Raw genomic sequence first — 27,412 nt, 5'->3', positions numbered from 1 at the left:
ACGAGTAAACCTCAAATGCAGTTCTGAAACAAAGAAACACACAAGAATATGTTGGACTATAAATCATAATTCTTTATCATTGTCTCACCACTTTTGAGGTGGTAGATGATGTCTGAATGTTTGCACTGCATGTGCCGACAGTGCTCAGGAAATGACTAAACCTGTCAAATGACATGAATGATTAATTAAAATAGGTCGGCAGCAGTTCTTATGAAGACTTTAAAGTCACTGAGACCACCAGAGCACCAAACAGACGCATTCCTGGAGGAAACCTTACACCTTCTGTACTCTGGCTCTCCAACAAAAACACTCAAAAAGAAAGGAGTCGACCGGAGGGCGAACCAGCCAATCAGAATCTCTGTAGAATTCGATTTCTTACGTCCTCCTCTGTGATTGGCCCGCGCGTCCCCTCGAGACACCCGCCCCCGGACGCTGATTGGCGGGTTTTCCCGGCTCTCCGGAGGTCATTTGAATACGCCTCGCTGCTTTGTGGCTCATTACTGATCCGCTGGTTCAAATGATTGAGTGAAGTACGGAGAGCCGAGCAGACAATGGAGAAGAACGCGACACGGAGACTCTGCTGAAAGACTTCTCTGCGTGTTTACTCTCCTCTCGAACACATCCAACTACTTTGGATAGTCGCCGTTCTCTCCCTCTCTCTCTCTCTGTCTCTCTTTCGCTTTTATTTTTTTACATTTATTTTTTTTCTTTGCCTTTGAAACGGACGCATAGCTGCACCACATCCGAGGTGAGTACCACAATTAAGTCATTCATATAATTGATTTACTTTGTTCGTGTTTGAAATCAACTTAATCCTCCAAACAAATATATATTTTTATAATAGAGTTGTTATGTAACTCCTGGGCATGGTAAAAGAGGTCATGAAGCGACAGTTTCTTGCAGAAAATCCGAGAATAAGGTAATAAAAATTGATTTTAAATACATTAAATTTAGTTTTTTTTTGTGAACTATTGCATTGAAATGCAACTTTATAATCTGGAAAACTGTGCCAACTCCAAAGCTTCGCGTGCATTATTGAGAGAACAAGTGTAAACAGCGGCCCACCTCGATGTCTTTTTATTTACTTTCCCGTCCAGTTGCTACATTTGTTGTTGTTGTTGTTGTTTACCAGCCATGTGAGGGTATAATTAGAACCTCCGTCCTTCGCAAGCAAACATTACTCACCAGCACCTGTGATGGGACTGTGGTTCAGCACAGCATGGCTTTTATTCACAGCCAGCTTCTTACTTTTACTGTGTTATGACTCAGTCAGAAGCCCATAATGTGGCCAAGGCAGGGTGGCTGTGTGTGTGTGTGTGTGTGTGTGTGTGTGTTTGAGAGAGAGAGGGAATAACAGATTGTGTGTGTCTGTAGGGAAAAGAGGGAAAAAAACCCAGAATGAGACAAAGTGTGTGTACTTCTGGCCAAACAGGCTTTAAAAAGATCCATTCCCTCCACACAGCTCCACACAAAACCCACTGTCCTTTAACTTCAGCTGAATGAGAACCACTATTCCCAGCATTTGGCAAGTTTTTCTGTCACATACCGGCTTAAAAAAACACACCAAAGTCAAGTGTTAAGCTCCATTATTGATTAATATGCTGCCTGAATAGGGTTTAGATGTGGGACTTCGCCTAAATCTCAGCTTGTATTGTGGAGAGAGGCAGACTTGTGTGAGATCTGTACGTTTATATTGAATAGAAAATGTGTGTGAGAGAGAAAGAGAACCCCCCCCCCCCCCCCCCCACACACACACACACACACACACACACACACACACACACACACACACACACATACAAGCTTAGGTTTATTACATCCAAGCAGCAGAGAAGATAATGTGCCTTTATCCTTTCTCGCTCTGGGTTAATGCTGTACTAGCCTACCAGATCATACAGAAGGCAGGTGTGTCCCTTTATTGTGTGTGTGTGTGTGTGTGTGTGTGTGTGTGTGTGTGTGTGTGTGTGTGTGTGTGTGTGGAGGTTGCATACATACAAGGAAGTACATGCTCGGATAGCAGTGTGTGCTGGAGTAAAAGATAAAACCAGGCTCATCACCAGGCGCACAGTCCTCTGTGTATCTCTGTGCTCGATCTGAGCCTGGTGTCTGTGTTCGCTCTGTTTTGACTGCCTATCAGATCTAGGTCCAGCTTCTCAAACTGGCCACTGGTGTTTTGACAGTGGCTGCAGGCCTCGTCTGACCCGCACGCTTCCCCACGGAGTCATCAGAGCTCATTTGTCGTTTGGTTCCGGCTCCGGCTCCCCATACTTTTAACTTTGATGCTTTGCTTTGGTACACTGATGACGTCTGAGTTGCGTTGGTGATGAATAGAAAAGTTAGGCAGCCAGTCAGACTGAGGAAGGCAGGTTAAAAAAAGTTCAGGAAAACAAAGCCGGATGAGTACAAATAGTTTCTAATGTTTGGGACAGACAAGATAAACAACATCTGTTAATTCATTTGATTTGAACAAGTACGGCCACAACGTAAAACCAGGAAGATTCATTACTGTTAACTAAGATTTTGCTTCTCTGACACAATAAAACTCATTTTGAGTGGAAAACAAGTTGCTTCAGATTTGAGACTGTTTGTACACTTTGATTCTGTATCTTTTGGGAATGTACGCAGCATCCCAGAAATGTTTGTTCAGTGGATTGTTGCTTCTGTATTACACCCCAGTGGACCGGGGGAAGTGGAGTATTGACTTATTACATTGAATTCAATCCAAAAGGAAACAGAACACAAAGACTAAAAAGCAGGAAGCAATAAAACACCAATGCAAAAAAAAAAAAAAGATAAAAAGAAAGAACAGCTCCTCAAAAAACAGAGTAGTGTATTTGTACACTCATCAATTTGGTGCTGTGACTGTAACCTTTACTGGGACGCCAGTGTAGAAGTCGACGGACCGTCCTCCGACGTGCATTTAGAGATGGCGTAACGAATCACAGGTTTAAGCTAACACCGGCATTGTCGGTATGCAGAGTCTGCTGCAACTGATTGCACCACCATGTTATTACCAAAGAGAGCGAAAACAACACCTGACCATCTACCCACAATGACTGCGAATTTTAACCTCTGCAAAGTCAGCTCATTGTTCGGCCTCCGACTTGCTAGAAAAACATATTCGGGGGCTTTCCGGCTTAGAACAATCGGAGGCATTTTGGGCTAATGGCGTGCTCCATAGAAGGACGCAGAGGAGGGATCCAGGGTAATCTTCTGATGTGAGGTGTCGGCATTGATCCTCCCACACAATGACACAAATCAAAGTTTGAGTGAAATCCTTTAAAAGCACTGAGTAAGTGTGTGAGTCTCATCAGAGATTATTCCACCCTTGAATGTTGAAATTCTGTTCTCTTCAAAAGGGGGTTATGCGGCTAATCCACAAACATTCGACGTAAGCACACACTGAACTTGTGCCTCACTTACTGCTGAAGGTTTGACTCACACCATTCTACCTGCTGCAGTTCATTAGTGTCAAAGTACATCAGGTGCAAAGTGGAACAAAGATAGCGCTGCGTTACGCTGGACCACTTTGGGAAATCTTTCCACATGCACTCTTATCAGGTGCAGGCTGTTCCTCCGGCCTGTCGTTGGTGTCCGCTGAGCATAACAAAACGCCTGAAGGAGCTTGACGCTGATTGTGCAGCACCAGTGGAACTGATTAAATCGCCCCTCTGCTCTCAGATAAACTAAGGTAACATGACAGAATGTCCCGATCATGAGGCGGTAGCTAGTAATTTAGCCATCTTTTCGCTACAGCACGGTGGTTATTTTCTAGCTAGTGACCTTGTTTGGAGGCCTTAAATTTGATTACACGTCTCGAAAAGTGGGACTCAAACAAACCTTTTGTGGTTCTTACTGTAGCTAACCATCAGGGGATTTCTTACCGTTATTTGGTCAGGGAGTGCGCAGATCAGCGAATACGTACGTGCTTTCTGAGGTCAACTGATTTTGGAAAAAAAAAAAAGGCAATTTAGAGTGACTAAGTTAGCCACAGATTGTTTTCATGTCATTTTGCCTGAGAGCTGTTCCGTCCTTGACCATTGTGTGTTTTGTTTATTCATAACTCGGTGTCTTTAAGTCACTTTTTGCTCTATATCTGACGCTGCTTCTCTCTCCTTGATACTTTGAGCTCCTTATCTCACTTTTATGACTTGTGTTGAACTCCAGCCCACGAGTCACAAACACATATTATGGACACATAAACATAAAAAGTTGAGATTAGAGCACATGGCCACTCAATATATGAGCTACAATAGGAGGTTAAAGTCTGCTTTTGCTGGCTTGACTGATGTGAAAGGAAAAAAAAAAGGGATCCCAGCCTCGCCTCACGCAGAGGTGGGGCGTCACACTGCCCGGCAGCAGCGTGTGTGAAAGCTGCTGGTGTGTGTGTGTGTGTGTGTGTGTGTGTGTGTGTGTGTGTGTGTGTGTGCGTGTCTGATGATCTGCTGTGATCTCTTCCTGGGGGTCTTTGTGTGGCTGTTAATGCCATGACAGGATAGATAATACCTCTATTGTTGAAGACCTCCCTCCTGTCTCCCTCCTCCCCCTGTGAGCCTGTTGAGCTCAGCATAGCGAGGTGTATCTTTTTGAAACCACGTTAAATGATTTTGAAAAAGGAAAAAAAAAAAAATCAACAAAAAAAGCAGCCTTCCTTTAAAGTGCCGTGTCACAATCAAAAGCATCCTCTGAAGACGTCGGCACTGGGAAAGTTTTCATTAAAAAGGCAGACAAAGGTGTCTTTCACACGCGGTGGGACATTTAAAACCACTAAATTGTGTTTTTTTTTAGACGTTCGGGGCACATTTCACTGGTTTGAAGTGGATAATTTTTGCCTGCGGCACTATTAAGAGTTCAGCTTACTTTCACCCTTCGATGAACCTATTTATGGCACTTCAGACGCTGCAGCCACCTGCTAACACGGGAGACATATTCTGTCATGTCACATTTGACGTCGCTCGAGGGGGGAATTCCTTTTTTTTCTAAGATGATAATACATCGTGTATTGACTGAGCTGCTTCATATGGAAAATGGAACTGCATTAAAAAGACAGTGCATAGAAGCATGCAGTGGGGATTTAGGAAGCCCCGTCACGACAGTGATTATACATCGTTTTTTTGTGTTTTAGCTTCAGAAATGTTCTGTGTTTACACGGCAACATCTTGAAAGTGATGTTCGTTTACATGGCAACGGTGGAAACGCAGAAAATGGTGCAGTTTTTCTGTTGGTTGTTTTTTGTAGTCAAACCACACACACACACACCTACACGTAAACAGAGAAAATAGTATGCTATAAACATTAACAATGGCAATTATGGACATTCGTTTTGACGGAGGACAAAGTTTGCTTGCTGTATTGTGACGTTCAGCTGTTAAATCAAGTCCCAGGAGAATATGGACTGGGACTCGTGACGCTCTGGAGGCTGCCATTAATGTTATTGCCCATTGATTACGGCTGCAGTACACATGCGCAGTAGCGGCGCTTCTGGCGTCTACACGGAGACTGAGCATTTTCAAAAACCTCGTTTACGTAGAGACGCAGTCCATTTTGAAAAAGTTGCGTTTTCAGTGGCTTCGTCCTGTAAACGGACCCCCAGAGATGCAACTGAAGTTCAGCATTTTCACATGAAAGCGTCGTCGTATAAACAGGACCTCCAACTTTCAAAAGTTTAGTACAAAAGCAAATTGTGTTTGCGTTAGCTCAACATTTTTCCACGGCTGCACGTCTTTGCCTTTTCCTGTACTTTCGCAGCCACATCAGTCCGCTTCCTCAGTCTGCAATCTTCAAAGTTTACAAACAAGAGAATATAGACAATGCTTTTAATATGGAACTGTGCTTCCCAATGCCATCATTAAGTCGTTCACGGAGAGAGCGCAGCCTGTGATTTTGCCAGAGTGCATTTTGGGAGCCGCAGCCTCGAAAGCCGCAACTATCCAAATGGGTCAACCTTTCAGGAAGCCGGTCTGGAAGGAAAACCCAAATCGGTTTAGAATTTTTTCGATGGGTTTTCCTCTCGGATCAGGTCATCTTCAAGTTATAAACACAACATGAGCCTCGAATAGGGGGGGGCGGAGGGGGGGAATGTGCAGACAAACTGGAGCAAATATTTCCCAGCGGATTCCAGTTGTCCCAGCTTCACCGCCGCGCACTTCCAGACTTGCGTTTCGTAACCGAACGAAGGTTAAAGAGACTGTAATCTTTTAAGTGAGTTAGAAGGAGAGCAGCAGGCCGCAGATCACAGAGTTCAGAGGATGGGTTGGCACCGGGCTGGCTTACTCTGGCAGGACGCCAGGCGCTATGGTGGACAAAAGTGTGTGTGTGTTGCTCAAGCTATCATTTGTTTATGTGTAATGTGTGTGTGCCTGTGTGTGTATTTGGATTACACCGGCGTGGGGCTTGGCGCCATGGTGGACGAGGGTGTGTGTGTGTGTGTGTGTGTGTGTGTGTGTGTGTAAGATGTTGGCTGAGGCAGACACTCCTCTGTTGGCGCTGTGATGGACAAACAAAAGTCTGCTGGATTCCTGCAGGGTTTTTTTTTTTTTTTTTTCTGGCAGAGAGGATACGTGCATGTGTACATGCTACTGTGTGAGGTGTGTGTGTGTGTGCGTGCGCTTGCGCACGTTTGTCTCACTTATTGCTGGCATGTGTTGCCCAGACAGACAACAGTAGCGGGATAAAGGAGGCTCCGGAGTTAAAGCACGCCCTGGTGGTGATCTGGGATCAGCTTACCAACCTCAGATCCAATTATCTGAACCATTAAGACCAAAAAAAAAATACTGCTGCACTGAGATCATCCATCTGTCACGCTGTTTTGCTTTCCATATGTTGTGCTGCTGCCAGTGAGTGAGCGTCAGCGACGCGCAGGGCACCTGAAAGCGTCGGTGCTGATTTGTAGAAAAATTTAACTAGCAAATCACTTTTCCAAATAAAGCCGATATCTTCCCGGTGTTCAAAGTCAGAAAGAGCAAACACGAGAGGGGTGAAATTATGCGATCAAGTGTTATTATCTCCGCAGACACAGTTTCGCAAACACATATTTTCACAATATTTGATTGCAGCTTAAACATCAATCAGCCAGCGATTGAGTTTGGCTGACGAGGCAGAAGCACTGCAGACGTCGCTTTCATCATTTGGTGATTTTGTAACGCCTGTAGCAGCTCTCTCCATCTGGTGGCTCCTGTTACTTCCATATGCGGACTTCCTGCATATTAATCAGGACAAATGGAAGTGATTCAGGTTTTGGTGTACAGTTGGCCTAAAAATTAAAGTTAATTGTCCTTTTTGACGCCTCAAAGTTGATTCCTTAGCTTCTTTTCACGTGTACAACCTCAATAAGTGCTGCAAGACAAATGTAAATGTTACATGTGATTAATCGAGACACACTTTTGGCGACACAAACATAACAAAACTGTTCTATTAGAAATTGTAATTTAATGCAGTGCAGCTCTGTTCATCAAGATATTCAGATTTATACACTGAAACTTCTTTTGGGAAGCTTGTTCCACATTTCAAATCATGATGAGATGAAGTGATAGACTAAATTAAGTATTAAATTTACTGGATTGGTTTTTATCACACCATTTCATACAGAGATAAAGAAGTTCTTCACGCTTTAGGTTGAATACAGTAATTCACTCTTACGACACATGCACAGTTTTACTCTTGATTTCTTGGATATTTACACATTACACATTTTTTATTATACAGGTCATCATGCCTCCCACGACCCCATACGCTGGAAAGTTCAGCTCCTGCGCTCCTTACAGCAACAACAACAATCATCCGCAACCTCAGAGTCCGTACCGCAACGGCAGCGGCCCCAAACCCGCCAGGGAGAACATCTACAACGGGAACTACTCGGCCGCGGAGAACCCTTACGACATCCCGCAGCCGCACAGCGCGTACCGCAGCGCCTCCGTCTCCTCCGTCAACGCCAAGGAGCATCACTACAGCGGCGGCTACGGCGTCTCGGAGAACCCGTACTCGCCGCCGCCGCCCCACAGCCCCCGCCAGCACAGCACTTCCTGTCCGGGCCGCGCCTACCGCCACACCAGCGGCAGCAGCAGCAGCAACGGCGGCGGCAGCAGCGGCAGCGAGCAGTCCTGCCGCAACGGCTCGGCTCTGACCAAGGCCAGGCTGCACGGACACGGCATCACCGCCAGCTACGGCGAGATGTGCTACCACGACAACAGCCTGGTCTCCGCCTCCCTGGAGGCGCTGATCCAGCACCTGGTCCCCACGGTGGACTACTACCCTGACGTAAGCACCGCCGGTCACTTCCGTTTCACACTCCGAATTCCTCGTGGGCGTCGATCCGTTGTGATGCCCGAGGAGAACAGATTTTTTTCTGAAAGCCCGCTTTGTGTCTTCGTCATCAGAGGTCGTACGTGTTCACGTTCCTGCTGAGTTCTCGCCTCTTCCTGCACCCGTACGAGCTCATGACGAGGGTCTGTCATCTGTGCGTGGAGCAGCAGCGGTCTGGAGATGCCCTGCTGGATAAGGTGGGCGGAATACAAACACCCACACACACTCACACACACACACACACACACACACACACACACTGTTTAAACGTCTTCTCTGGACACCCACTCGAAACTCAGTCATAAAATCTAACCGCAAAACATTCGGACACTTAAAGAAAGGAGATAATTCTCTGGGGATTTCTCCTTTCACTGCATTATCAGTTCCCGGGGATTGTTGCACAATCATGTTGAAATCCCCGCCAGTGTAGGACAAGCAAGGACACACAGAAGATTTTTCTTTCCCTTTCTCTTTCTCTTTCTTTCTTCCGCCCACATAAACTCACACCTTCCAGGAACTCCACAAACTGTTCACACTTTTGTTTTGATTCAGGTGTTTGTCAGTATTTTCATTGCAGTTGAAATTCCCCTATTCAGACGGATTCAAACATGTTTTCCAGTGTTCAGTTGTTTTTGAGTGAAGGATGTCCAGATTCGATAGGCCCCGCCCACTGCTGTGTCTTTATGTAACATAAATAAAGATCAGATTAAGGCCACGCTGTTTCGTCCCGAGACAAATTACACGCGTCGGAGATTTGAAATGTAATCGCGCCCGTCGCCGCGTTACCTAACATGCCGTGTGATGTTTCTCAGATCCGTTTCCGCGAAGTGGCGCCCAAGCTGGTGCAGCTGTTGACCGAGTGGACGGAGACGTTCCCGTACGACTTCAGGGACGAGAGGATGATGCGCTGCCTCAAGGACATGACGCACCACGTGGCGCGCGGCGACGAGGTTAGCGACGCCGCCTCCTGTTGCCAAGCAAATCGAAGAAATGATCAACTCCTTCTCACGCCGCGTGTCTTTTTACTTTCAGTACTCGTGGCGAGCCATGCAGCAGATGACCCAGCGCCTCATCAAGCGCCTGTCCGCCCTGGGGCAGTACGAGGAGGCCGTGGCGGCGCTCAACGCCGTGGCCATGGAGCGGCCCGCCTCCCTGAAGAGCAAGCAGGCCTCGGCCCAGCGGAGCGACGTGCTGAGCGTGTGCGACGACCCCTTCGTCCTCGCCCAGCAGCTCACGCACATCGAGCTGGTGAGCTTTCAGATTTGTGGATTTCAGAGGCTGATCTGCAGATTTACGGCTGTTGATGGGGCGTTATACCGCGGCTTTGAGTGCGGTTTCTGCTTTATAGGCCATCTTTTTTTTTTTTTTCTTTTCTAAATTTAGCCTTCATTTCTGTGGTTGTTGTGTTGTCAAATAAAAAAAAGTCATGTGATGCAAATTTGCATGTTAACTTCTCTGTTTGACTTTTATTTGTACCATAATACTTGATTTAATTTCAAGTGTTTTGCCAAATAAAACTGGATTATGAGCACTTTTAAGAAAATAAACACATTGAATTATCTAGAACAGTAGAATATGGTTATTAAGAGGAATTACCTCATGCAATAAAAATACAGATAAATATGAGTTCTTTTTCATTTTCCGCCTTCAGGACAGACTGAGTTTTATCGGCCCTGAGGAATTCATCCAGACGTTTGCCATGAAGGATCCTCTGGAGAACCACAAGGTACCGACTCCACGTCTGAACTCTGACCTCCTGTTTTCAGCCGGACTCTCGTCGTCTTCGTTTCAAAGCCCGCTGGCAGAATCCGGCCCCTCTTGTCATTTCATGTTTTCGCCCGAGTCTTTGAAACGCATAAGATTGTCCTGAAACACAAGTTCATGCCATTTCACAAACTGCATCTAAAAATACACCCAGAAAAAGGATTTTACCCTGCTGTTAGCCACGTCTCCATCTTGATGTTTAAACAAATCAGTATTTATTGACCTCTGTGTGACTCTTGAAGGATCAAAACTTTCACACATTACGTTTGATCACTTGGATCTTATATTCCTCTCCGTTGTCTGTTTCCTTCTTCCGTGTTTTTAAATGCGAGCTGTCTCTGGCCTTGAGGAGACGGCGTCATCTGCATAAATCTCACATCAGTCAGAAACGGCGGCTCTGACAGCGTATGGCGCTCCGGCGTAATGACAGCTTCAGGCTGCAGCAACACGACCTGTTTATAATTATCAGCATCAAAGGGGGAACCGCAGATTGTAGTTATTTTTAAGTCATTCTTTATTATTTAGATTTTGAAAGCGTCTCCTCGTTCTGCCGCGAGTGTAATTTGCGGTCTGCTTGGGTTCAGGTCGACTTGCTTTAAGAGACCACATCAATTGAATTCGCTGGCAGATAAGACGGGAATCCGTTCGACTGTATTTTCATCGTAGCGTTTGAAAAAAAAAAAAAAAAAAGAAAGCTCCCAGCTCGGGCATGAAAGCACCTTTCTTTCTTCCGTCTTGAGTGCGTCCGAGGGGCTCTTTCCGCTCTGAGTGGTCCAACGAGTCAGCTGAAGGGTCGTTTTCAATCAACGCCGCCGCGGACATGCTTTCACCGACGCCGCGTGCGAGCGCGCTCTTTCTCCCGCTCTCCGCTGCGCCTCCGGTTATATAAGACCCACTTTGTATAATAGGGCAGTTGAGTCAGCGAAAGGGGTCCTGAAGTGTAAAGGGGAAGTTGGGAGCGGAGTGGGCCGCCGCTGTTGTGTAAGCATTTTAATCGAGCCGCGAATCTCTGGGATTACATCACCCCTACGCCAAGTCAAGTTTATTTTATACCAAGCTTGATCATGTTTATTTATGCAAAAAAATAAAAAATAAAAACAAAGGACCCACCGTGCCTCGTCTCACAGGAAAGCCCAAAAGCAGATGCAGGAGAGGAGAAAATAACAGCAGACGCGTCACGGGCTGCGCTGCGCTGCGCAGGGCCAGAGGTTACGTGGGTGTGAAAGCTGTCAAGACCCATTAGTGAGCAAAATTACAGAGAAGCAGCTGTCTCTCACCGCGTCTCCCTTTTATAAATACACATAAAAACAGTAATATTGACTCACAGTGACAGGAATATGGCAGTAAATGGTGAATTTCAGAGTGCTCGTCAGAAAAGGTCTCAAGACGCATTGCTAAAATCTGTGTGGTTTCCTCTGTTGATAAACCAGTCATACCGTTCTTTTTTTCTTTGTGCGTCTGCCTTGCAGGGTTTCTTCCGGAAGCGTAAAACCAGCAACCTGGAGGCCTACGTCAACTGGTTCAACAGGCTGAGCTACCTGGTGGCCACTGAGATCTGCATGGTGCGTTCTTCACATTTCTTCCTCAGCGTTTTGTTCTGTTATAAACCTGCAGTACACAAAAAAACATCTGTTATTTTTAACCGTGCAGAAGATACAAGTTGGATTATATGTTTTAAGCTTCTCCAACGACAACATAAAGGCACGTCTCTGTTGTCGTTATGTAATTCGCCTGTTTCACCTCTCTTTCCAGCCAGTGAAGAAGAAACACCGAGCGAGGATCATAGAGTTTTTCATCGACGTGGCTCAGGAGTGCTTCAACATCGGCAACTTCAACTCCCTCATGGCCATCATCAGTGAGTGTTTCACACCAATCCTCTCTGCAGGAAAGCGAATATCTGGGAAATGTAGAGAGAACAGAGCCTCTAGACGAACCAGCGGAAATCAGAAATGAATGTTTTCACTCAGTTGTTTGAAATTCAGTTTGATCCCTCTGTCACAGTTTGGCTGTGAAAACAGGATTTGCCGAAGTTGAGTAGTAGTTCCCACCAATTGTCGGTGAAACAGCCTGTAAATTGAATCAGATTTAAAAACGAACGCACAGAGCCAGCTGGACCTGAAGGCAAGCTGTAATCAGTTTAAGGAGGCACAAAGTGAGTTAGCGGAGGCCCAGCCGGCCCTCTGTGCTCACGCTCCCTTTCATTTCATTTCAGCCGGGATGAACATGAGTCCTGTGGCCCGACTGAAGAAAACCTGGAACAAAGTCAACACTGACAAGTTCGAGATCCTGGAGGTGAGGCTCGTCTGCGCGTTACGTAACAGGGCTCACATGGCTCGGTGTCTGATGACCGTCTCCTCCTGTTTCCCCGCTCAGCACCAGATGGACCCCTCCAGCAACTTCAGCAACTACCGCACGGCGCTGCGCGGCGCCACCCAGAGGTCCGAGACGGCGCACAGCAGCCAGGAGAAGGTGAGCCGTCACACCGGCTTCCACCTCAACTTTTACTCAATTGTACATTTCAGTAATGAGTTTTCTCTCTGCTGCAGATCGTGATTCCTTTCTTCAGTCTGCTCATCAAAGACATCTACTTCCTGAACGAAGGCTGCGCCAACAGGCTGGCCAACGGACACATCAACTTCGAGGTCAGATGATAGTTTTTGCTCAGTGTTTGAATGATTTGAGTTTAGAGAAAACATTCACATGTAATGCAATGTAATGGCTCCCCCTTGTGGATCAATGCAGTGTTACACTTGTTCAGTTGACATGAAAACCACTTTAGGAGTGCTCCATGATTTCTGAATATTCACATATTTCTGGTTAAAACTACAAGAGGTGGCATGATCCACGTCTTTCACTCCTGGTGTTTGATCCTGTTTAAACTTAACATTCAATCCAAACATGCATTTAAAGGATCTGCTTTCTTTGTGTTCTAATAGAAACTCTGGGAACTCGCAAAGCAAGTGAGTGAGTTCCTGGTTTGGCGTCAGGTCGTGTGCCCCTTCGACAGAGACCGCCGGATTCTCCAGTATCTTGTCACAACGCCGGTTTTTACCGAAGACGGTCAGTATTCGGTCCTCAGCCGTCCGGTTCGCTCTCTGAGAGTTTGACGAAGGAAACTCAAATTGATCTGTGGTTGCAGAGCTGCATCTGGCCTCATATGAGAGCGAAGGACCGGAGAACAACATGGAGAAAGACAGCCGCAGGTCTCTGAGGTGGGTGTTGACGCAGCGAATCAGAACATTCAAGCCCATAAATCAAACACATCAGAATGATAATGGTTTTTAAATCATCTTCCTTCCAGATCGTCTCTTCTCCATCGAGAGAATCGCTCGTAAGAGAGCGAGACGGCCTTCTGCGCTTCAGACTGTAAATGTATCAAGTGTTAAGAAGCTACGGACTCATCTTTATTGACCTTGTGGATGCATTTTCTCGGGGCCAAAGTTGTGGTCTTGGACTTAAAATGCAGTTTTTACATGCCAAGAAATACTTCTGGGACCACATCCTCACAAGAATCATGAATGATTGATGAATCCGGCACAGGAAACGTCTCTGATGAAGTTCTCCCAGTGCCAAAAACCTCCGTGCTGCTGCCTCGATCGCCCTCGGTCCCGAGGAGTCTCCACTCTACACACCCCGGTTTCCTTAACACAGCCACGAGTTGTGCATTTTCTCCGACATCAGCTCTGTCCCAGGCACTCACAGGACTTCGGGGGTGGTGGTATCACCCCGTCACTGGCCACGCCCGCCTCTCTTTGCAGAAACGTGGAGGGAGAGACGGCCACGGACCTGATTAATGCGTGCTGGCGGCCCCGCAGCACTGCTGAGGATCTCCGGAGAGCTCGGACATCAGAGCCGACTGGCCTCCATCTGTACCATAAATCACAGGCTGCTTCTAACGTCGTCCGGCTGCACGCCACGTGGAGCACGGCGCTCTGCACGCTTGCTCCCGCTTTGCACAGTCACTCGAGACACACTACGTTTCTTTTTTATCGGTGGGTTCTGGACGTATTGTGACGTTGTGCACTTTGACTCTGTCGGTGTGTGAGTGACTGCGACGTCGCGCTGGTCATGCAAACTGAATGGAAAATGCACTTCAGTGTGTTCCGGCGTTGTGTATCATAGGACTCCAGCGACTCCGATCTGCAGGCGTCTTTCTATACTATAGTATTAACTTGTATTTTGTATCAGAAAGCTTGTGGTTTGTTTTTGTAATGTACTTTTTTTTTTTTTTTTGCCAAGAGCTTGTTGCTGGTTGGCTGGCTCTGTGTTTGCTAAGCTATATAACACCAGTTCATGTGTGATGAGATTTTGGTGTGATTGAAGCACAATTGGTTGTGTGTGTGTGTGTGTGTGTGTGTGTGTGTACCAGGTGCAGCTTAACCCTCGTCTTCCCCTCTCTCACCCGCCCTGGTGACGTGAGCGTGACGTGATCGATCCTCTCCGATTCTAGCTAGGCGTGAACGTGATGCCACTTTTTTCCTTTTTATGTTTCAAAGACACTCATTTATGTTTCATTCCTTTTTCTATGTCATATATGCTTTTTTTAAAAAAACTATTTTTTGTGTATCACTCGTGTCACCAGTCAGGGTACTTGTACTGAAGGTCTTTGTGAAAAGAGAAATATATTTTTTTTCCTTTCAAATAAACAGAAAAACAGAGTGATGTGTGCGATTGCGTTTCTTTCACAAATAATCGACACGGTTTTGTAAGGAAAAACGTTTATTTACAATAAAATAAAAGTGTTCTTTGGGGAAAAAACTGGAAAAAAAGTGGATCTTCATGCTTGGACATCAGCGACTCTGAACTCTGGTGAAGTTAATGCAGCGACCCTGGAGACGACAACGAGACGATAGTTTCAACATTTAAAGGCTTTTTTCAAGCAACACGAACATCTCAACTAAGGTGAAACCCTCTGCTTCCTCAAACTACAGCAAAAATAATTGTTCCTGAGAAGAAATCCCATCAAGTAAAAGAAACCCTCACCCTGATGTCCTTTGACCTTTGGAGAAATTCTGAGAAAAGTCAATTACACATAGGTTGATCATGCAAACTGCCCAGGACGGGATCACCAATACAGAAAACTGCAGCTTCTCCCCAAAAAAATGAGCTGTCCCAAACTCAGGCTTCAAGCTCTCAATTCCACTGTTTGATTGTAACATTCAGAAAAAATGTGGCCAAAAAGGAACATTTTACAAAAAGTAAAAACGACACACAAAAATACACACCCTGTTGCATGTGTGAAGCTTTTCCAGCTCCAAGATTGTTATTTCTACCAGTTGTGTATCAGTGAGGCAGATAATATGGCATGTATGATTGATACTCGCTCCTCTAAATCACGGGAGAGTTCGGAGGGCGGACCGCTGTTTGTAATCAAATTATCTCATGACATTTTAGAGCAAACAGGTCACTCTCTGGTAGCAGTCCAGCTGAATGTGAGGAAGCCTGCACTCCTCGTCTGAGTGTTTGAACTGAGGCGGCTGTGAGAGTCTTGCCTTGTCCTGAGCTGTGGGCCTCATGATCGCCACCCTGTCGTACTGTCTTCTCAGCAACGCCAGCAGCGCGTCGAGGCGGCCCTGCACAGACAGTCACAGCGAGAGAGGGCGGAACCGATCAAACAGAGAAAACAACTGGCTGAGGGAGAGAAAAACAGGGTTTCTTCATAGCGGTCATTTTGCTGGCGCCTGTGCTGCTGTGCGTGTGCACACGCACGAAAGGTATTTCAGGGCTCATTTTAAATGCAACACCATTATGTACAATTTATATTATTCTCAAATGAAATAAAAAATGAGCAAAGCTGCTTATTTTGTAAGTTTTGTAAGTTTTTGTAAGCTCAGAATTTTGTCTGAAATGTACTGATTTACTGATGTCAACACATTCTGTGTCTCTCTTTCTGCTTCCTATCCACTTCATGTTTTTTAAGACTCTGGATGCCACCACTTGGTTTGTGTTCCCCTGCTTTTTGCAAATAAAGTCGAGTGTTGAGTCTGCGTTTGGGTTCACCAGTGGTTTTCGACAAGAAACAAAGTTGCATACTTTTTCATTGAGAGACATCTTCAAAAATTCGACGAGTCAGTTTTAATGATTAGTTCTGGTGCAAAGTTCAGGAAGATGTTCACAGATTTTCTGTAGCTGTTGCATTTTGCATGATTTTCATGGTATCTTCACTGAAATCTGAGCTCCAGGCTCAGTGTTTTAGCAGAAACCGAATTAAATGAGAAAGTTACCAAATATGGTCAAGCTAAACTCTTGCAAGGAGAAGACACTGAAATTGATCTTAATCAGAGACATTCCACTTAAGATGCAGCTATTAACCCTGACTAAGAGGACATGTTGTCTTTCAGCTGCCTGCATGTTCGTCTTTCTGTCCTCTTCTCGCCCAGCTGAACCCGTCACTATCTCTCTGCCCTCACTTCACCCCGTGCTCCACATTCGTCCCGCCGTTAATCATTACACCGCTGCCTCACCTTGATGGGTGCGTACCACTTGGACTGTGTCGGCGGGCTGTAGACGGGGGGAGGTCTCGGCGGGGGCCGGGGGATGATCGGCTCCTCCACGTCGTCTGGAACCGTCACCACGGCGTTTTTGGCTTTCTCGAGCCGTGAGCCCTCCTCTGTGGATCCCTTCTGTCCCCAGCGCACCTGTGCGGCAGCAGGAACGGCTTTTAATGATGCACACTCACAAGTCTGGATGAGCTGGACAACGAAGTGTTAAATATCTTGAATTTACCTCCATGCGTTTGATCCCTCCAGGTCCCCTGCCTCCGTAGTAAGAAGCGTCCACCGTCGGCCATCTGTGCTTGGGTGAAAGATCTTCTTCTGGTTCCTATAACAAAGGTATTTCGATGTATGGACTTAATATTGAACTAATACATCAAGTCGATTATCATCTTGGCCAAAAGTGAAAGCAAAAACACAAATAAATGTTCATATTAATGCACATCTCCTCACATTTTGCATAGTTATTATCAAACAGTGAGAGTAAAGGCTAAAAAGCTCATGACAACAACTCTGTGTTCTGACTCAAGCTCAACATGTAAAGTCTGCCAGAGAGTTCTCTCCCTCCCCAGCTTCCACCCACAATCCCTCTGCGTCCGCCCGGAGTCGAGCGTTCTCACCTCCACTGCTGCCAGGAAGGCAGCGGGCGGTGAGATTCAAACTTCGGCCTTCAAGGCATTGTTTCAACGCACCCTAAAGACAGTATGTTTGTTCCTAACAGCCTGAGGTTTACTCACAATGACAGGAGGCGGCGGAGGTGGGCGAGAGGGGGGCGGGTCTCTGATGACCTGGTAGGAAAAAAAAAAAAAAAAAAAACATTAAAAAACATTACATAACATACAATACAATGACACATACCAGAAATCCTGTAAACTCACCACTGTGCAGCAGAGAGGCCAGAACCACCAGAGCAGCGCCAGGGCCAGCAGGAGCAGCAGGGCCAGCAGCAGCCAGAGCACCCAGGTCCCGTCTGACTGCGCACAAAACACAGCAGCTTTCCGTCATGTCACCTTTCTGGTTACATCGGAGATGAAAGCCTCTCTGCGAGGCGATCCCAGCAGCTGAACCGCCGCTCGAACGGCTCCTCTCGGGTTACAGCGTAATGGCCGCATCAAGCCATAATCCAATTTCAAGAGACAAACAACAGACTTGCCTGCAAGTGAGGCGCTATTGTAAATATGTGCAAGAGGGGAAAACACTGCAACTCGCTTTTCATCCCGCACAGATACTCACGCATGTGGTGGCGTGTATGGACACGGGAGCAGAGATGTAGGACTTTCCATTGTTCAGGCTAACCAGCACTTCCACTGATCTGCCAGGGAAAGACATCAAACATCCATAAACATTCTACAAAGTGTAAAATAAACTATACGTTCCATGTCCATCTGATTTAGATTGGAATCTGGACTCAGTTTTCTCCACTTGTTGAGGGAGGCGGGTGCTGTTTCTCTTTATTCCTGCTGTAAATCTTGATTTAATGAAGGAATCTGCCCAAAGGATCTATTAAACTCAATCTAACGGAATTTGAAGTTAGATATTTTATCTCATCATCTAAAAAACGAACAATCCTACTTGACTGGTTTGCATTTTATTTAAGATAAACTTGAATTAATTCAGCACCCATGTTGATCTTTTACTGCCGATCCAGTTTTATTCAAACTATAGTCAGATTTCTGCAGCTTTCTGGATGAATCCAACTTACAACACGGTGTTTTCAGTGTTTTGGAAGTTATAAAAGACACACCTAAAGGTCAGTTTACAATATGGCTGCCTGCAGTGTGACGTGTTCCCATAAACGTTGTTTTAATATTGTTAACACATAGAAGTGTTTTTTTTTTTTTGTTTCATGGCTCGTGCACACAGCTCTGCTGCAGTGACTCCAATCCTGTTAGCTTGAAATATGGCGCAATATTTACATTTATACTCAGAAGGGCGAGAGCGGCACTACAGGAAGCCTCCACTGAAACTAAAAAAACCTCTTTTTTTGGCCAATCAAATGGCAACATTTTTTCAAAAGGGGATTTCTGAACTCCGAGTCAATGAGAAGGCAGAACAAATATTTGCTACAAAATTAGATATTTGGTTTCATGTGTGTGGACTGAGCTGAGATTGTGTCAGCAGGAGAGAGAGAGAGAGAGAGAGAGAGAGAGAGAGAGAGAGAGAGAGAGAGAGAGAGAGAGAGAGAGAGAGAGAGAGAGAGAGAGAGAGAGAGAGAAATACCAGAGTTATTTTGGTCTGACAGTCTAACTGTAAACTTTGCACTGTGTGACAGATAAACACACACACACACACACACACACACACACACACACACACACACACACACACAGGCGATAACAGTTGGGAATATTTCCGTGTCCCTGGGTTATTATGTAAAGTATCAGATGACATTTTGAAAATGTTATTATAGAAAATGATTGATTCAAATGACTGAAGTCTGAGGCTGCAGCATATAAATATTCGAGAGTTATTTCCAGTTTGGTTTTAAAAACGGTCAGGAAGTACCACTGAAGGTCAAAGTTTCCCATAATGCTCTCTAACATTTGGCTTCCTGTGAAATCCAGAGTAGAGCATCTTAATGAGCAGAATCCTTCATATCTCCGAGGCTGATAGCAGCTTCGAGTGGCGGCTTCCTGGAGGTCCGGGGAGTCGCTAAAAGTAGAACGAGAGCTGCTCTGTTCGCTTTGAAGTCCACTCAGCTCCCAGTTTGTTAACAGGTTTCTATTTTTAAGGTCGGGTTTAAAAGTTTCCCGTTGAGCTAAATGGAGCAGGATGTGGATCCTCCTGGTCGACCTGGATCTGTCCGGAGAGGGTTTTGGAATCACGTGAAAATGAAGAAATTCTTCCTGTTATGAGGAAACTAAATTTACGTCACAATGGGAAGAAGGTGAAGGGAAATACTGTAATTAATATTATTCCCCGGGATGTTTTCATGTTGATTTGAGTTTAATTGCATTTCATTGTTGACTCACTGTCCGACTCGGTGCAGGACGGGAGCTGGACACAGGAGGTGGCCGTCTCTCACCACCGTGGGCTTCTGAGCTGAGAACAGGAAGAAAACCACAAATCACAAAAACCGTCACCTTGAAATGACATTTTTCTAAAACCTCATGCTGAGATTTGCATTTTTTTCTGAAATTAACCCACAGTTTTAGACAAAGTATCAAAGTCTTTAGAAAAAGTCTTTCATGTAAAGTCTGACACACGTTTACGTTCCAACGTTTACGTGAATGATTTTGAGGAAGGAAGACGATTGTGTTTAGTTTTCATTGACATTTGGCGCTATATAAACGGCCAACAGTGAAGCATGAAAGTGATGCAGTATACGCAAACAGCAGAACAGATAAAAAACAAGAGCGGAGCGGTCATGTGTTATCTCCTCTTGTCCTCTGGGTGACTCACACCCTGCCCCTGCCATTGATCTGTTAATAGACTGATGAGCCGGAGCAAGGCTGGTCTCCCTCCCTCTCTCCGCTCGCGCTCATAATATCTCCTCTGTTCTCTGGATCGAGTCAATAAAAAGCAGCCACTGTTTGACTTCCTGGCTCTTACTTTCCACCGCAGCACACAGATCTACACACTGCCCCATGATTCACCACAGATAATTTCATTAGAGCGTCGTTAGGATAATGAGCTTTATGGATCGAACCTGCAATAACATCTATAAGTGTATGTGCAACAGCGGGGATGCTGCGAGTGTGTGCCGAGTGTTTTCTGGACTGACTGAGAGTCACTTCGTCGACGGTGAGCGAGCAGAGGACGTTTTCCATCCTCTTGGATCCGCTGAAGCCGCCGCCCTTCAGCACCACGTTGAAAGACTCTGGAAAACATCAGACGCATTACACAGAGCTGACGATACGCTACGATCCGCACGGGAACAGACGATCAAACAGACATGATGTTATATCTCAAAAAACATTGCATTTCTGACATTATTACGGAATTCTAATTCCATGAAATTGAAGATATTGTATATTTCAAACATATTAAAATACTGTTGATAGAAATTAACCCGACTGTTCAATATTTTATTACATAAAGAGAAGGAAAAGGTTGGTGTGTGTCATGTAAAATAAGAGATGTTTCAGTTTTGGAATAAAAATCTGGAAAAGTCTTGATGATGAGCTGAGACTGTGTAGTTTTCTCATGGCTTCATAGCAGCATTGAAATGTAATTGTATAATTTGGGACTAATATATCATATTTTGTCTCCTTTTTAGAACGAACTGACATTCTGGGTTATGTCATCTGGATGAATTGTGCAAGAATTTAGTTTATAGTTCATGTTTGTTTATTTTAATGCGGGAAATTCCTTGTTCCTTTTTTTCTTTTAAACCAAAATACTGATTTAAAGTTACAAGTGTTACTTTAAAGAAGCTCTACGGTTACTTTTTAGTCCACATGATGTTTGATCTTGACTTTTGTCTCATCTTCCACCTCTGAAATGACGTCCCTCCCAATACTTATGGCATAAATCCTAATTTCTAAAAACATGGGGCTGTGTCAGAATAACATTTCTTTTGCAAATCCAAACTATTCCCAACAAGCTCACCATTCACACACACACTGGATGGCTCGATGGTGAAGACCTCAGCACATGTTTGCTTTAGGATCTGCGGTAGCAAGATAAGAGAACAAAGAAGTGGTTTCAGCGGTTGGTGTTCATCCCCACTGCTAATGTTTCAGTATGAATCTCTCAAACTCGCCTTGTTGACGATGTCTTTGAGAGCGTGAAACCCGGACAGGACCGGGAACACCTGCTCGGTGCCGTCCGCTATGTCTGCAAGCTGCAAACCAAACGAGGATATTCAGAATCAGGAGCAAGGCTTCTGGTTAGCAGTGGTGCTGAGAGCTTGGAGAACATTTAGGGAGGAAAGTGCTGTTTCTGTTCCGGCGGTGAAAGCTTTCATCTCCCGCTTTAATGACAGCAGCACAGGAAGTTTGTCTGGTGATATCTAATTAGACCGTAGTGTAATGACTTCCTGCTCTGCAGGTCAGGGAGACCGCCTGCATGAAGCCGGCCAGGGATCAACTCTTTCTGCACACTCTGGAAACAGTTCAGATGAACTCAGTCATACTTGTTACACAGTTTATTCTGCAATCAAGGCTACACATCAGGACAGGCGTTGGGCAACAATCGGTTCTGCTCAATAAATCCCAAGAAGTGCAAAGAGATCACTGTGAATCTTCTTGACCCGGTCGGCAGAAGATGTTTGGGTTTTCCTGTAAAGTTCATTCCAAAACACAAAGCTCTCTTTCAACTATTTACACAGAATGAAATCAGCCACATTACAACATGTTGATCCGAACCAAATGCATCGCAAATCAGAGAAATGCAAATCCTCCCCCCTCCTGCCAGCTGCCGTCACATCAGATCCAACAAACACAGCGAACGGGGTCGAGGTGTGGCGATACTGTACGGACATGCGGGCCAGAAGCAACTTCCTACTGGAGCTTCGGACACACGCTGACATGTTGCGCACACACAGTTTAAACAAGCAATGAGATCAGAAACAGACGGTTTTCTCTCTCTCTCTCACACAATACGATAAGAGATAAAACCCTCCTACCTGGCGGTGGTCGAAGTCCTTGACCCCGACACAGTACACTCTGGCTCCGAAGCCTCTAGCTCTGTTGGCCTGGAAACAACAACAACAGAGAGCGAAGATAAATGGTTTCTTCTATTGTTACAGTTCATTCCCATTGAATACAGTGTATTATATATTTCAGCCAGCTCTCCCCCCTGCAGCCTGTGATCAGGTTTTATAGTGGTCAATGTTTTGCTTCCTTCCCAGGAAGTTCATGCAACTTGATGAGAAAAATCAATACGCAGAGGCTTGAAACTGTTTGTACTGAGTGTTGTAATGTAGGAAAAACAAGGGCGCGATTTTGAAGCATGTGAAGATTTATGTGCATATCTTCACAATTCATATGGAGTTATTGCAAAATACAAACTTAGTGGGAGGAAGATGCTCTATAATCTGGATGTGAGTGAAACAGTGAGGCGAACTAATGGCTAATGGCAAACTAAAAGCTGATAATGAGCTACAGTTGGAGTTTGAACACTTTCTCACTTCTTTCACGCTCAGTTCAAACGGGTAGATGTCCAGCTTGCCGTCGGTCAAAACGATAATCAGGCTGGACGATGGTGACGTTTGCCGCTTCATCTGCTCGTAAACCTGATGAGTAGTAATTCAGGAAAAGTTCAGACAAAATGGGGAAAAATTCAGATAAACCTCGGTGAGGACGCCTACCGCTATCAAGCCTTCGTGCATGTAGGTTTCACCAGCAGGCTTGATTTGGCTCAGCTTGTTCAAACCGTCGTCGATCTTCGACCTGCGAAGATAAAATGAGCAAAAGGTTTTTAGAAAGAAGAGGTGATAAAGAGCCAGAAAGAGGAGGAGATGTACCTGTCTCCTGTTAGAGGAAGGATGACTTCGGCTTGGGCTGAAAAGACGATGTAGGAGACCCTCATCCTGGGGCTGAAACACACACACACAAGCGCAACACACATAAAGATAAATGGGTTTTTATGTGTTTCAGGGTGAAAACATGCAGGAAGTCAGTTATTCGGCCAGAAATTAGAACTTTTGCCTGCGAGATTATGAGTCATTTATGTGAGTTTTATTAGCACATGGGAGTTGGCAGCTCTGTTTTTCTTCAAAATGCAAAAACCGAATGTCTTACATGTGGTCTCCCACTGAAATAACAGAACATCAGGCCACAAAAGTAAGCCGCTGATACCTCGAGTGACAAATGTTTTTAAAACCCCAATTATTTGTCAGACAGAACGAGTTAAAGTTACATTTTCTTGCATCATTTCACCAAACAAAGCCGAGCGGGCCAGAACAATCAGGGGCGTGACTCAGCACGCTACTTAACGCCGCTATAAACAACCGTGAACCACAGCTGCATGACGGCATAACTGGACACTGATGTGAATTCTTGAGTCTAACAAAGAGACATAATAAACTCTCATAACTACCAAAACAGTGGAATTAAAATGACAATGCATCAGGCGGAGTTTTCTGTTATTAGGTGTCTGAAAGGGAAGGACTTGGTGCTGCTGCCTGGATGAATGGAAGGCGGGAGGGAACGTGTGTTGTGGTCAGCGCCACCTTCAACATCTGGCGGCGTCGTTTGAATGTCATATTTAGCAGCCTGCTATTAAACCTAAAGATATCACGAGCCCTCCACGCCAGCACCCGGAGGGGGTTTGGGTGCAGTTGGTGGCCTTGTGTGATGCCTGAAATAACCGTGCCCTACATTCTCCTCCTCCACCGACTTTCCACGCCGTGCAGGAAAACAGCAGCTTTCAGAAAACTTTATGCTCATGTGTGAAGTTCAAAACTCATTTTCTGTGCGAGTTTTTGGGTGGGGATGAATGAGTTGTGGGGGGAGATGTAGGCCGGAAAGGGTGGAGGAGAGGGGAAATGGACGGTAGGGGAGGTGGGGGTGGGGGGGGGGGGGGGGGGGGTGGGGGGGGTTCTCCATCATTAACACAGGAAGAAAAGTGCCAGAAACAGTCTCTTTATCTACCTGATGAACCTGCTGGTGAGCTGCTCCACAAACCCATAGATCTCATGCCAGTGTCCCCACACACTGCCCGACCTGCAAGAGGCACGCGTGAATGGAATCAAACACATCGAAACACTGAAGCATCAGTAAACCCATGACGAGGTTTTTAAAGACAAACATCCACAAGCAAGCAGAGGAAGAGATAGAGGACTGTGGGGAATCCATCCAACTGCATGCATGAATGGTGACTCTATAATAAAGTATATTAACATTGCAATGCAGTAATGTGTTTTATTTCTTAATACTTATTGATATAAATAATCGTTTCCATTGATAGAAGAATCCAAATATTGATCAGAAGTGGGCATATTTTATCTTTTGGTTTTAAGCGCATCTAGTTGGAAGCATTTCTTGGTATGAAATGTGCTTTAGTATAAACACAATAACATAATTGAGGATAAAGTTAATTTTAATGATGACTTGTAGTGAAAAATACAGTGAAATATAAAAGATCTTTCTCCTACAGCTGTTGCAATATCCATGTTTTTGCAAATTGCCCCTGACAACAGGACGAGGCAGCTCTCTGTCAGAGCTGCAGCTTAGGGCTCAGTGATGTGTTGTGTCAGCTATTAATGAGGTTTATTTGTTTTTTTGTTTGTTGTATGACGGGCTAGATGGACCCTCCTATAGGCTGGTTTTGCCCCACGGGCCTTATGTTTGACCCCATGCTCTAGATAATGATGGATGGAGTAAAATGATCTGGATTCTGATTAAAATGACAGTTTTCTTCAAAGTTTATAATTACTACTTAATTACAGCTATGCATTTGTTATGCATTACACACACACACCTGCAGGTACAATCACCAGCCATGCAGATTTAACTCAAATGTTTACATTTTTAAAAGTGCTTGCCCAGAAAAGGGAAAGTAGTGCACGTGTGCACGTACAGAGTAAACACAGTTTATTCTACTGGATGGAAACTAAGATCAGGAGATAATCCAGCTGTTCTTGGAAAGTCTGTTAATGATTACAGTTTGTCAAACAACTATTAAAATACAGAAAAGAGGAAAGAAAAACTATTTTTAATGAAGAATACAATGTAAACTTTATAATGATGAGCAGATTAAAGATGGGAATCGAGCTGCAGCCTTGCAGAAGAGGCGCGCAGGGATGAGAACACAGCCATACAAGGACAGGAGCGAGTCCAATCTCCTGCTGCAGCAACACGCTGCTGTTTTTTTTTTATATATATTTACTGATTAATTTTTTACTGAAACTCACCTGTCCAGAACAAAATAAATATCAAACGCACCATCGCAGGACGCGTCGTCGCCTTCATGCAACGAGGAAATTACGCACACGCTCCCGACCAGGAGGACGTTCACGCAAATCCATATCCGATCCATAATCCGTGCGTTACATAGCAGCAGAGAGAGAGAGAGAGAGAGAGAGAGAGAGAGAGAGAGAGAGAGAGAGAGAGAGAGAGAGCTGTCAGTGGTGGAGAGTCCGCCTTCCTCTCCTCTCCTCAGCCCGGGGCTCACATGTTGGACCAGGAGCGTCCGGATCCGCACTGAGAGCTGAGCTGCTCACATGGAGGCTGAGAGAGGAGGACTGGGCAGGGCCAGCACACACACACACACACACACACACACACACACACACACACACACACACACACACACACACACACATTCTCGTTTGAAGAAGAAACCAATGTAATTTTGTTTAAACTGAAAATGATCATATGATGTAATAATAAACTTAGTGTATGTTACAAACGTGCTTATTATGCTTTGAGATATTTAGAGAAAAAAAAAACAATATAGAAACATAAAGCTTGGTAGTTTTGAAGCCCTGAAACTACTCAATGTAAATCTAAAAAGAAAAAACAAACAAAACCATGTATGTAGCCCCTTCTAGAGCCTCCACATAAAGCTTTGGTCTTTATTGCTGTCAAAACTGTCATTAGTCTTCCATACCTACACGTCCAATGATACATCAGAATCAATAGCTGCATAGCAGTTCGGTGACAACTGGGCTCAACTGGTAGAGTGGTCATGTCACTACTGGAATGTTGTTAGATGAATTCCCCAATTCTACATGTCAAGGTCAAGTCACTTCATCGCTAGACTTCAGTGTTTTGGTGTCCCGTGGAGAGATCAAAGTCAAAACTGAAAAAGAAGTTTGGATAAAGTCTCTCAATAACCCATCAAATGTGTCTAGTAGGGCTGGTATAACTATGGTATAAACTTTGTGTTCATTTTTTAAGATAGGCTACATGTTAAAAAAAAAAAATGATACCATTATTTTGACTTGCAAACCCACAGAGAATTAATTGGTTATTCATATTTAATCAGCTGACTCCACTAATGTCTTGGTTGTGAGACAAAAACAAAAAAACAAAACACAGAAAAACAACAACTAAGAATTCCAGACTGAAATGTGCAGAGGCATGGAGAGAACATGCAAACTCCACACAGAAAGGCACAAGCCTGTAGCGGAGCCAGAGTGGGGGCAAGGGGGCGGTCGCTCCAGGACCCACAAGGTCATAGGGCCCCGTTTCATGTGATGTGTTCATATTTACTCGTAAATAAATTATCATAATAAAATGTGCAGTGTGTGCCAGAAGGTATAGGCATATGATTGTGGGCTCCAATTTGCCAATTCTTACATTAAGACTGTCCATGAATGCATCAGGGCTGTAAGCCAGCGCTGATTGGCTGAGCAGCATGAACGAGGTTTTTCTTTTTCACTTGATCTGAACTCTTTGGAGGGAAGTTAAACAGTATGCTAAACACTATGCTAGCCACTAGCGGTACTACCCAAAACCTAACATCGGAGCCATTGGTGAGTCAGTGAAACCTTCAAAAATATTATCTTTATCAGAATACTGTGGTCTTAAACACCTGCCTATTTGAATGTGCCTTGTGTTGCTCTCAACTATAAGAGACTGCCGAGTCTATTTTTTTCTCTAATATACGTGAATTCCAAAAGATATAGATAGCTGTGTCTGTATCTATCTGAATAGATTGTGTAATTTTAGACCAGCTGTATTAATTTTATATTTAAGCTGTATCAAAGATGGTACATATTTAGCCAGTGAGTTTTTAATCTGAATTTTCAGCACCATGGACAGCGGACGCTCTGAGATTGACAGGATTGACACCTGTCTCAGGCTGCATTTGTATGTGTGTGTGTGTGCGTGCGTATGTGTATTTGTTCTTCAGAACAAGTTTGTGAACTGGTTTGTGACTTTATTCTGCTTTCTGAGGCATATAAGTTTGCTTGGCTCAATAAAAGTGAGCATTAGTGTGTTGTTTGATGGTAGGATGAG

General features: G+C 44.8%; 2 protein-coding genes across 2 annotated transcripts; one reads left to right on the top strand and one right to left on the bottom strand.

Annotated features, from left to right (window-relative positions):
* The first annotated feature begins 496 nt into the window (after positions 1-496).
* Positions 497-14,723, top strand: LOC115382670 (ras-GEF domain-containing family member 1B-B-like). The gene is made up of 14 exons (XM_030084497.1): positions 497-748; positions 7,705-8,256; positions 8,376-8,498; positions 9,114-9,251; positions 9,334-9,549; positions 9,953-10,027; positions 11,535-11,627; positions 11,818-11,920; positions 12,278-12,357; positions 12,439-12,534; positions 12,612-12,707; positions 13,002-13,125; positions 13,205-13,277; positions 13,367-14,723. Exons 2-14 carry the CDS (start codon positions 7,711-7,713, stop codon positions 13,398-13,400), a joined length of 1,797 nt encoding a protein of 598 aa, XP_029940357.1. The 5' UTR covers positions 497-748; positions 7,705-7,710; the 3' UTR covers positions 13,401-14,723.
* A 24-nt stretch (positions 14,724-14,747) lies between these two features.
* Positions 14,748-25,637, bottom strand: LOC115382671 (anthrax toxin receptor 2-like). Its single transcript, XM_030084498.1, has 17 exons — positions 25,360-25,637; positions 24,098-24,169; positions 22,969-23,040; positions 22,813-22,894; positions 22,633-22,737; positions 22,129-22,197; positions 21,265-21,345; positions 21,111-21,171; positions 20,284-20,379; positions 19,532-19,601; positions 17,793-17,871; positions 17,438-17,533; positions 17,297-17,347; positions 16,792-16,887; positions 16,530-16,703; positions 15,558-15,638; positions 14,748-14,894 (listed from the first exon to the last, which is right to left on the bottom strand). The coding sequence occupies exons 1-17, from the start codon at positions 25,482-25,484 to the stop codon at positions 14,856-14,858; spliced, it is 1,449 nt and encodes a 482-aa protein (XP_029940358.1). The 5' UTR covers positions 25,485-25,637; the 3' UTR covers positions 14,748-14,855.
* Between the last annotated feature and the right edge of the window lie 1,775 nt (positions 25,638-27,412).

This window comes from Salarias fasciatus (assembly GCF_902148845.1).
Source record: "Salarias fasciatus chromosome 7 unlocalized genomic scaffold, fSalaFa1.1 super_scaffold_4, whole genome shotgun sequence".
In the NCBI taxonomy this organism is placed as follows: Eukaryota; Metazoa; Chordata; class Actinopteri; order Blenniiformes; family Blenniidae; genus Salarias; species Salarias fasciatus.
This window is presented reverse-complemented; position numbering and strand designations above follow the sequence as displayed.

What these genes read in the sequence shown, in the direction of transcription:
- LOC115382671 (XM_030084498.1), bottom strand. Translation starts at nt 25,484, where the DNA reads ATGGATCGGATATGGATTTGCGTGAACGTCCTCCTGGTCGGGAGCGTG. An exon ending in TCAAAGACATCGTCAACAAG is followed by an intron (nt 21,172 to 21,264) that starts GCGAGTTTGAGA and finishes TTGCTACCGCAG; the next exon opens with ATCCTAAAGCAAACATGTGC. An exon ending in GGCCCACAGCTCAGGACAAG is followed by an intron (nt 14,895 to 15,557) that starts GCAAGACTCTCA and finishes TGTCGTCTCCAG; the next exon opens with GGTCGCTGCATTAACTTCAC.
- LOC115382670 (XM_030084497.1), top strand. Translation starts at nt 7,711, where the DNA reads ATGCCTCCCACGACCCCATACGCTGGAAAGTTCAGCTCCTGCGCTCCT. An exon ending in CTCCCTCATGGCCATCATCA is followed by an intron (nt 11,921 to 12,277) that starts GTGAGTGTTTCA and finishes ATTTCATTTCAG; the next exon opens with CCGGGATGAACATGAGTCCT. An exon ending in GCCGGTTTTTACCGAAGACG is followed by an intron (nt 13,126 to 13,204) that starts GTCAGTATTCGG and finishes CTGTGGTTGCAG; the next exon opens with AGCTGCATCTGGCCTCATAT.